This window comes from Gymnoscopelus microlampas (assembly GCF_963454915.1).
Source record: "Gymnoscopelus microlampas genome assembly, chromosome: 13".
Taxonomy (NCBI): domain Eukaryota; kingdom Metazoa; phylum Chordata; class Actinopteri; order Myctophiformes; family Myctophidae; genus Gymnoscopelus; species Gymnoscopelus microlampas.
This window is the reverse complement of record NC_139950.1, coordinates 25,344,815-25,356,278: the sequence shown is the minus strand read 5'-3', so window position 1 is coordinate 25,356,278 and position 11,464 is coordinate 25,344,815. Positions and strand designations below refer to the sequence as shown.

The window sequence follows — 11,464 nt, the reverse complement described above, 5'->3', positions numbered from 1 at the left end:
TGCTGTTGGACCAATAGTATGATACCAAAGTCATCTAACACATAACATAGCGTGTGCAAAGGATTGTTACTACAGTAGGACTACAACAGTGTCAAATATGGTCTGTAACAGTCTGTTGTATCACTTGGTTCTGACCTGTGTAGAATTTAGAGAAAAAACAAATACAAAATGACAACATAAATAGAATAACAAATAAGATGTAATACAGCATGAAACGAGTAAGCCACCATAAACAAACTACAAAATCAGATGCAGGCACACACAGTATTCTCTTCTACTGCATTTGTCATTTGGCCCCAAACGAATGATCCACATTGTTTATCACCCTTGATCCACTTTCAATCAAACCATCACACTGAAACGATTACACCCCAGTGTGAAATTAAAGCCACATCATTCATTGTGCTCAAACTTCAAAACATTAAGTACAGCAGTCACTGTCAAGTGTCTAGAAGCGTTCATTTATACTTAAGCAGATAACGAAAGAAAACTATCCCACTGACATCCGCCATGGCATATACACTGTATTGTAAACCCTGATAAGACTATTCGATGGACTGATTCTTCATGAAATCAGTCAATACTCAAAATTAAAAATCCACATATGTGGATTTTTAATTTTGAGTATTGATGACTATTAGCTGCACACAAAACACACACACACACACACAAAACTTCCTCTTCACATTTATGCTTATTTACTGGTTAAGGATCAATGGTGCGTAATCTTACATTCATAATCTAAAGTTGGTATATATACAACTATAACAATGCCCTGCAGCAAGGACGGAGACATCTCATAGTTTTTGGGACATCTGCGTTCGCTGTCTTCTCCTGGCTAGCGCCTCCCGTTTCTTCCTCTCGATCTCGGCCGCAGAGCACTTTGCTGTCGTCTGATTGGTGACAAGGACTGGAAAAGCGATGCAAAGAGGAAAAAGCGTGTGAGCGGTTACAAAGAAGCCTGTCGTTTTGAAGAAACCACAAGGGTTCAACGGAAAAAACTGTCCTAAAACAGAACTCATTTGTCATTGCTATGATCTCAGACGGTTTGATTCACTTTAATGTAAAATATGTCACTCCTAAAATAAGAAAAAAGCATTAAAAAAAAGCAATTGATAGCCAGGGAGAATTTTACGGGGAGTAGGCAGATTCTCTGGCTCCTGCAATTTTGGCACTGCAAAAAAAAGAAAATCGTTTGGATGTTAAAGGGTGTGTGAATGGATGAAATTAAAATCCATGTCCACTGTCAATGAGGTGGGTCCGCGTTTTGACTTTTGATGGCATTTGAGTGGTTTCTAGCAACGGGAGGGAGCTTTTCATGCACAGCTATACAGTATATTGATTGATTGGTCTATGATCACAGAACAACCATGTGAATTCTATTAAATGCCAATTTTGGATGAGCCAACCTAACAATGGTGGCTGTTGAGTGAGCAACAAAGAAAGAAACTCTGGTGTAAATGTTTCCACTGTTAAATGAACGCATATGCTGCTGTTACACCAAAAGTAGTGACCTACTCAAGTCAATGGCTCCTGTAGTGATGGTACAGTCTGGAAGATCTAACAAGGAATTTGCTATGGTTTGTGTTAAAGCAAGATTGAACAGTTTTTAGAAACTGCTAATGATGTTTCTTTCAAAGGAACTCACGGCTACTATAACCCACAGCAACTATAGTTACTAAAACTCATGATGACTATAATTAGACTAGACACTGTAGACAGCAATGTTTTTTTTTAAACGCAACCCTAGGCTATTTATTCTGTAAATGTCCCAGACTTTGCGTATCAGATATGCTTCTCCACCTGTACAAAACTCTGAATCAGCTTGGAGAACTTCAGCCACCTGGGGGCTCTCTGACTGATGCACTGAACCATGGAATCTAAGGATAGCTCTCCCACTGTCTCTTAAACATTAGCCTAACTTTACTTAAGCCTGCTATCAAATGCACCTTCTCCCATTTGTGACATTTCCCATTGCTGTTCAAAATAGCAATAAGACCTCTTTTAAAGTCGTGTTTTGCTTTATTTACACAGGATGGTAGAGAGACAGAGAGAGTGGGATGGACATGCAACACAGGTCTCAATATAGCCGCCAATGTACAAACTCACAATGTGACGAGTTGAGAGCTTGTAGATCTGCTATTTTTGAAAGTTTTGAAAAGCTTTAGAAATGGTTTTAAATGTTTTTTCTAATTACGGATGGCAGGTTGAAAGTGGTTAATAAAATATACGTTTTTCAAATTGATTAGAAAATGTGGCACTTTCTGACAAAATATCGGTAATCAGTGGTATAGGAACCAACAATCTGGCATCGGTTGGGCTCTAATATCTGGTAACCTACCAGCGCGACCCCTCTCATGAACAATTGCCCTAATGGCCGTCTCTCTAGCAAACCAATGTGGCTCAAGTTCCACTGCTATAAGTGGATAACTTTATAAGTAAACATCCAAATTTGGATAATGTGTTTAATGAGGACTGCCTCATTGAGACACGTGTGCTAATAGGGGCCAGATGCAAAGATGACATGCACAAAGCTTACCTTTGTTGCTTACGACTCCTGAGTCAGACAGAGACCTCTTGAATGATGAATGGCTGGAGTTTTGTGTGGGCCTGGCTGTTACTGTGCGGGGCTGGATAGCCATGCTTGCTTGGAATGTTCCGGAGGACTCCTTGAGGTGGCTGAACGTACCAAGCCCCTCAAGGGTCCCCGGGTGGCTCTGAGACATCACTGACTGGGGGGCTTTAGCACCTTGGAAGGGAGTATTCCACCCCTGGCAGTTTGTAGCTACAGGCATTGAGTTAGAACGAACGAAGGTGCATGATAATTGTCTTTTAACATCGTTGAAGCCATGTATAGACCTCGTCTTTATCGCCAAAGGCGTGGTTACATTCTGTTGGCAGTCTTTTGTGTTTCCTTGTTTTCCTTGGCAGTTGGTGGATCTTGCTAGCTGGGTGCTGGAGATCTTCTCCGCGTTTTCGCACACCTGGTACAGCATGTCATCGTCCAAGTTGTCCCACGTTGTGTCCTTATCTAAATCAGAGGCTAAACTGGAGGGCTGGAAGAGAGGATTGGACTCTAGCTTGAAACTGCTTCGATTACTTGTCTTTGGTTTGGGACACAGCTCCTGCAGGCTCCTGCTGTTTGGCTGAGGGGGCAGATGGGACACGTGGCAGGCAGAGCTGCCGTTTGTATGAGGCTTACAATCAGAGGGCTGTTGATTGGTGGATGTGGGACTCGGCACAGAGAACCTTGGAGGCTCAGAATGCTGGTTCATGGCCAGCTCAAAAGAATCAAGGAGCAGGTCGTCGTTGTCCCAGTCGTCGTCCAAGTTGTCGCATTTAGCCACACCTACATCTGATGACCTTTCACCCTTGGTAGGATTGGCCCCCACTGCATGAGGGCTTTTGTACTGCTGACTGCTCGAACCCGCCGACATCAGTTTGGTTTGTTGAGGTGGCACGCCATTGGCCGCGGAGGTGGCCTGACCCCCGGGACAACCCTCTTTTTCCTGCGAGCGAGTGGAGACGGAGGAGCCCTGACTGCTGAGCCCCCCGCTGATTCGCTGAGTGGAACTGTCAAACAGAGCCTGGAGCTCCACCTCCAGGGGTCCAGGTCCAGGAACCATTCCTTCCCACATGGTGCGGAATGATTCCTGGACCCCTGCGTCACTCTGGGGAGCCATCTTGGTCGAGGTTGTTCTCAGAGGGGTCTCCTCGTGTTCACGGAGGTCGTCGTCAAACTTCCTGGCCAGTTTCTGGAGGTCCTCTGCGTTGCTTTGCCTGTAGCGAGTTGAGAGAAAGATTAGGGCCGTGATCAGGAACACAGCATCACCTCGTCAAAAGTGAATATCATGCAATCTATTTGATATTAGAATATAAGCGCAAAAACCTTAGATCCTAGCAAAAAATGTAACATCATGTTGCTAAGTAATAACCTCAAATATTGTCAATCAGTGTTGGGGGTAACGGCGTTAACGGAATACGTTTTTGGGTAACGGAGTAACCTAACGCGTTAGAATCCCAGCACAGCTCCACCTCGACAACACTAGTGGTCACTCCGGCAGGCTTGCTTTTGATTTGGGTAAAAGATATACAAGTGTAACAAGTTACTTTTCTCTATAACGTTTTTTTTTTCAAATATATTTTTGGGGGCTTTTCTGCCTTTATTGATAGGATAGTAGACTGACAGGAAATAGGGAGAGAGAGGGGGTGACACAAAGGTCGTCGGGATTGGGAGTCGAACACGCTGTCGAGCTGGATTACCAGCGTATGTGGTATGCGCGCCTGGATCGCTAGGCCAGCAGGCGTCCAACTGAATACTTTTTAATAACAGTAATCCTGTAACGTAATGAGTTACTTTTAAAAGTAACGTTACCCAACACAATTGTCAATCATGTTCATCAATCATCAGGTGTTCCTGTGTGTGTGGGGAAAGGGGAATAGCATTTATTTCTCCCCACTCACTCATTGAAAGACAAACTAGGTATCAAAAATCACACTTTAAAACATAACAGCCTTATTTCTTTATATTGGCATAATCTGTTTTGTTTGCATTTATTTCATGTACTAAATGTGTGATTTTGAGATCTGTTTCACCATACAATGAGTGAATTGAGAGAAAAAAAACTCACTGATGGAGCAAAGTAACTAACTGATAAAGATGATCTATACAATATTTGGATTTATATCATGACCAGGTAGCTGTGCAACCCAAGGTTCTACCAAAGCTGAACATCAAGTCATTTTTTTCAATGTGTCATGTCATGTTAAACTTTTGTTTGGCAGACTTGCAAATGCATTTGTTACATTTCTAAATGTTCTGTGTATTTACACATAATGTTAACAATTTCATATAAGCAGTTAACGTTTCTGGCGGGCGATGCTTTAGTGGTCGATGGCGTCGTATGATGAGAATGCCACATTCAAATTCTTGCAGGAGTAGGTTGGTGGGACCAGTTTGTTTCTCTTGAGTACACATTCCTAACAGCCTTGGTATCAACCAAGGCTGTAAGGTAAATTAAGAAGAGAATCTTGATCCTCATCAAACACTTTACTCACCTGATGGACTTCTTCCTGACTCGGGTTTGGGGATTTTCTGGTGTGCACGTCATAGAGCTTTCACTCATCCACTGTCGCCAGGGAGACACAGGGCCCACTGGTTTTCCGCTCTGTGGTAGACATAGACACCACACACAAGAGTCCTCAGTGTTCATTTAATTTGGTTGCATTTGTTCACTCTTGCAGTAACAATCATTTTAGAGAGAAATGGATAAATGTATCAACCAGAAGTGAGTGGAATAAGATTGTACATTATTTTGTGGTGCTCTGGGTGGTTAAGCTCAACGTTTTGCTAAAACATAGGAGGAATATTGAGGAGGCAGATTCAGTGAAGGTGTAATTACTGACCTTTGGCGCAATGCGATTGACAATATCTGATATTTCTATCACTCTATTGTCTCTGGGCCCGTTCCCTGAAAACAATCAACAAAACAATTGGAAAGTTTAAATTGAGATGTCAAACAAACTATGCTCTATGGTTCAAGTGAAAATGTCAGGATGTCAAGGAGGAAGGTAAAAATAAGTAAAAAGAAAGGACGATCACGTTATGCTGCCTCTGTGTGTGCATATCAAGAATCATGAATCAAGAGGGTTTTATTTGTCACTCACTTATACAGGTACAAGCAGTGAAATGTTAGTGTGACATGTTCCACATGATGTGCAACATCAGCAATACAATATCAATATACACAAGATAAATACAAATAATAATTAATTAATAGTACTGTACTGTATGAAAAAATACATACATTAAAATAATAAATCAGAACACAAGATGGCAATAACAATAACTCCAGTCATCATCAATGGTATTTAATAGCAGTCTTACTTTGATTGGGTGATGTAGAATCCCATATGATGTCTTGAGAAACTTCTCCATTGCCTGGAGAATCCCCATTGCTCCAGCCGGTGGACCAGTTGTACGTCTTGTGCGTGGGGGTCTTTAAACCTGACAGTGGTGGACAGTAATAGAGTACATTTACTTCTTGAGTAGTACTGTAGTGTACTTAGGTACTTTTCTTTTTTTTAATGTTTGGATACCTGATATACAAGCTCAAAGCGCGGCACCGAGTGCCACACTATGAGCTTGTAGATCTGCTATGACTTTCACTCCACTATATTACAAACTAAAGAGCAATATTGCACTTTTGATGTCACTTATTTCTAGGAAGGGAAAAACTACATCATGAATTAACCAATGACCAGTTAAGCCCTATTTCAAATACAGTGAAAACAGCAGGTCTAAATGCTCACAACACTCACAATGCAATCTTGCTATCTCTGCCATGGCATTGACACTATTGTTGTTATTTATTATAAGAAAATGTACTTTGGAAAGATTTTACAGAGCAACTTTCACTCGAGTAATTTAGTGATATTTGACCATTACTGGGGTAGTACTTTGTCCACTACTGAAACCTGATATTGATGTTTGTGCATTGGATTATATTGTCCGTAGACACCTGATGAGAGCATGAGTTGTAGTTTGAGTCAAACCTTTAAAGTTCATTCTGACACTATGATAGTTGACGTGTCATTTCATGGCGGATAACTGATTTTATTGATAAAAAGTTTTGGCAGCTTATTAAGACGGTGTGCAGATATTTTTCTCAAGCACTACTGAAACCTGAGCATGACAAACAAACAGTGATGTATTGTGAGTGTGATAGATGGGTTCAGTTTCAGATTGGCCAAAGAACACAACACAACAGAGGAGTCTTCTGACCTCCATTCTGTGCATTTGTCTATTGCTACTATTGCTGAGCTTTATTGTTTAGCTTAACTTCAGGTGATAAAATGTTCTTCAGAATTGAACAACCTTGATCACAAGGTAAGTACAAGTATCAATACTGCAATGCAGAAATACCCTGTTACAAGTAAAAGTCTGGTATTAAAATTGTACTTGAGTAAAAGTACAAACGTATTGGCATCACAATGTACTTAAAGTTTTAAAAGTAAGTAGCCTACTCATTATGCAGAATGTCCTATTTCACAAGTGTTCAACATATATCAAAATCTTTTGAAAATAGCAGATCTACAAGCTCACAACGTTGTGAGCTTGTAGATCTGCTATTTTCAAATAGTTGAAGTACGGATAACGTGGTTAATGTATGTTTTGTAATAATAATACAAATCTACAAAGTAACTTAAGTTTTCAAATAATTGTAGTGGCGTAAAAAGTACAATATTTGCCTTTGTGATGTCGTGGAGTAGAATTAAAAGTGCAGAACAATCCAGTAAAATTCCTCAAATTTGTTTTTAAGTACAGTACTTATGTACTTAGTTACTTTACACCACTGCACCCATGTATTTAACGTTATTTTGGCAGAAACACTGTCTTACCTTGATTGATGCATGACTGTTGGTTGTGATTGTGCGTTTGTTCACATTTGGGGGACAGTTTGTTTGCAGTTGGATCGTTGCAACTGCGAGCACCACGCATTCCTCCAGAGTCTGACATATTGTACCACAAAGGCGCCCAATGTGATCCAGTCTAGTGAACATTATTTGCTGGAGAACTAGGTTCATAATCGGCAACTTAAAAACAATAAGGCTGTAGTGTTACATGATGAATGATTCGATAGTTTTCGCTTATTGGAAATGGCTTGTTGTTTTCCATTCATTCACGGAGTGCAGGGTGCCATGCTGGCTCACGACGTCATCACACTACGGGACGGGTGCCCGGCTAGGACAAACGAAAGCCCCAATACATGACTCTCATGACAGTCTTGGATGAACTTCAACATAGTGTTTGCACTTTCTCCCTTTTTGGCCCGTACATCTACGTAAACGTTCACATTTCAAATATAAAGTGCTTACCCTATGGCCACGGATGTTACAATTGTGTACGATCCCTCAGAAGTACCCGTAGTTTCCGTATTGTTCAATAAAAAGCATTTAAATCCGATCGGTGGCCACTTTCTCCGTGTCTTTGCCTTTTCCTTTCAACCACGCGACCCTATTGGTTGGGAGGTGTATTGCACTCTGATACATTATAACTCTATGAGAAAATGGCCACCGATCGGATTCAAATGTTTTTTTATTGAACAATACGGAATATACGGGTTAACGGGTACTTTCAAGGGTCCGTACATAATTGAACCATTCGTGGCCATAGGGTAAGCACTTCATATTTGAAATATGAACGTTTTCGTAGATGTACGGGCCAAAAACGGAGAAAGTGCAAACACAATTGAAGTCCCTCCATGACGGTCATGACAGACGACCGTCTTATGATCAATACATGGTCTGCAACAAGGAAAAGCGAAACGCTACGCTACGGTACTGTCTGCTGCTTCCAACCCTCAGGTAGGTGATCCTTTTGTTTGTTTTTCTTCTATACCTCAAGTCGTGTTGTATAACAATAATACCATATATATTTAAATATTTGTAAAGCATAAACATATTTAGAAAAGTTGTCTATGGTGTTGCTGGAAGTGTTTTTGGAAACCAACTACCAACACAAAACCTTGTGTAATGGCCTTTTAGCAGAAAGGCAAGGGCACATTATACATACAGTAGCTTAATGCATCCATTGGAAACTTTTTCTTTTTTTTTCAAATGCATGACTTCATGAGTTTTCAGCTTGTATTGTTTATGACTTGGCTGGATGACATGTTGACATGTCAAACTCACAAACTCACAACATAAAAATGGCTGTGTACACAAACATGTAGGCCTACCAGTGTCTTTGCCCTTAATTGCTACCAGGCTACATGGTGGCTTACAGCATGTTGTGTTGCTTGTGAAGTTTTGTTGTGAGCGTGTTTGTTTTATATAGTCTGCTGGCCTGTTTTCAACACAGTAAAACACACATTTGGAAGCAGATTTTATTTATATGACTCACAAATTTGCAGACAAATAGCCTATTACACGGTAAATGACAAAAATGCCATACAAGCTTTACTTGGGCTGCCATGAATAGTTTGTTAGGCTGTAATCGTGTCCAATTGTGCTGCTGCTGCAAAAATATTTTTTATTTCCTTTACTGCAAGAAGCCTACAAGCCATTCTGTTGGTTGGTCAGTGTGTCTGTCCTAAAATTTCAAGTCATTGCTTCCGGGCAGAAACCTCCGTACTGTATGTCAACTTTTATCATTATTATTGCCCTACTTCTTTGTACAAGAGTGTCACAGAAAAGTAACAAAAATAGCTGATCTACAAGCTCACAATTTGGCACATCGCAATGTGTTGTGAGCTTCTAGATCTGCTATTTTTAAAACATTTTTTATGTGAAAGTGAGTCTGTGGGTTTTATGAATAAATTAAAGAATTACTGTACATTGCATCCGTTCGAACACAGCTTGTGCAAACCAAGGACTGGTTGCTACGTGCCTGCTTGTTTTTCTAAACTGTACTACTACAACCTCAAAATTCTGAGTTTTATTGTTAGCCAGGCACCCACCATTTAACTAGGCAAGAAATGCTTTTGGATCAAATACATGGCCTTTGAGGGCGGTAAACTGGTGCACTCTGCCAACAATGACCCAGCACAGTGTTTTCTCCAAGTTCCATGCAAAATCTCATCACCGAGATTCCCAAATATTGTGGTACAAAAAGGTCTGTCTGTGTCTGTGTGTGTGTGTGTGTGTGTGTGTGTGTGTGTGTGTGTGTGTGTGTGTGTGTGTGTGTGTGTGTGTGTGTGTGTGTGTGTGTGTGTGTGTGTGTGTGTGTGTGTGTGTGTGTGTGAGAGAGAGTAAGTGAGAGAGTCCAGGCTTAGTATCAAAGTGTCCTTGAGTAAGTCACTGAACAACACCTACTGCATGCCGGTCCCCCGACACTGTTAACAATTTATCACTGCTCCTAATAGTTAGGCAGTGGTGGAAGAAGTACTCTGATTTTTTACTTAAGTAAAAGTAGCAATACCTCTAAAACACTGTATTTGAATACAAGTAAAAGGCTTTAATTGTATTTAAAAAATGACTTCAGTAAAAGTACAAAGTATTGGCGTCAAAATATATGCACCGTAGTAAAAGTTCTCAAATGTTTCAAAATCTTTCGAAAATAGCAGATCTACAATCTCACTTGCAGATCGGTATAGGCTACGGAAGTATAAAACAGATCTTAATAATGCAGGTAATAATAATCTAAATCAGAAAAGTAACTAGACGCGTCGCAATTCTGGGAAATTGCAAAGTGTGGTTGTGCCGACGCCGGTCGCGGCCGCCAGGACTTGAGGAATACACCGGGAGGAATACCGTCGGAGGCCGTGCGACGTGCCATTCGAGTCGGGTGCCGATCGGATTCCACGTTAGTTTTAGGGATTCGTTGAGTAAACCACCCTTGACATGTGATTCAAATTTGGGATTGACCGGACGTTTTGTTTGTGATTTTTGGCCTTTTTGCAAACAGGCCCCTCTCGCTAATTTTGGAAGCCATTTACGGACGAACAGTATGGACTTTCAAAATTCCGCTTGGAGGTGTTTATCGCATGGGTCCAGAGATCATGTGTACCGATTTTTGTGAAATTTTGACAAAATATGTGGGAGGAGAAGTTAAAAGTGTGTTTTGTAGAAAATTCAAAATGGCGGAAAATTGTGACGCAAATGGGCGCCTATATGGGAAGTTGCGTCGTGTGACCCAAGGAATCTAGGGAAAAAAAGATTTTTATTTTATATATTTTTTAATAAAAACTGTGGGAGGAGTAGCGCGCCAAAATAAAGTTTATCTAGAAATAAAGAATAAAGTGGGAAGAGTACCGGTACTATAGTCTGGTTGCCCTGTTAGGGCAACCACACTAACTAAGTTTTAACATATATAACTGTAGTGGAGTAAAAAGTACAATATTTGCCTCTGAGGTGTAGTGGAGTAGAAGTATTAAGTATCAAAACATTGTAATACTCAGGAAAAGCAAAAGTAACTCAAAGTTTAAGTACTGTACTGTAAATGTAAATACATTTTACTTTCCACCACTGTAGTTAGAATGGGTTAAATGCAGAGGATGAATTCCATGAATCCATGTATGTGCAAATGTACTTAAGCCCTACCCCAACAAAACTAAAGGGAACACAATGATTATTATTACAATTTTGGTTTTATCTCCGTGTGAGATGGGTCTGGAAACGAGGTCTCCACCTGCGCTGTCGATAAGCATTAACATTACTGCCTTCAAACTAGAGCCCATGGAGTGATAATGTTTCACACTTAGGTTAGAGTCAGTAAAATGTTGGTCCACGTGTAGGTCAGGGTCAGAACTAATTTCCTATTTTACTTCACCCCTGGAATATCAGTGCTGGGAATAGCCAGACACACTTAAAACTATTGTACCATGAGGTCAGGTATATGGCAAAATGTGGGGTTGTCCCTATTAAATTTACTATTTTAATTAAATACATTCGTCAAACGTAATATTGCTCCTTCAGCCTGCATTAGGTAGCCTAACTGCTATTCATACCATCACTTCAGCTG

The 11,464-nt window shown here is 40.6% G+C and overlaps 1 protein-coding gene across 1 annotated transcript; it reads right to left on the bottom strand.

The window, feature by feature from the left end:
• Positions 1 to 698: 698 nt before the first annotated feature.
• LOC311058478 (uncharacterized protein) lies at positions 699 to 7,684 on the bottom strand. The gene is made up of 6 exons (XM_084075942.1): positions 7,402 to 7,684; positions 5,888 to 6,007; positions 5,407 to 5,471; positions 5,059 to 5,168; positions 2,540 to 3,780; positions 699 to 910 (listed from the first exon to the last, which is right to left on the bottom strand). The coding sequence occupies exons 1-6, from the start codon at positions 7,517 to 7,519 to the stop codon at positions 798 to 800; spliced, it is 1,767 nt and encodes a 588-aa protein (XP_083932068.1). The 5' UTR covers positions 7,520 to 7,684; the 3' UTR covers positions 699 to 797.
• Between the last annotated feature and the right edge of the window lie 3,780 nt (positions 7,685 to 11,464).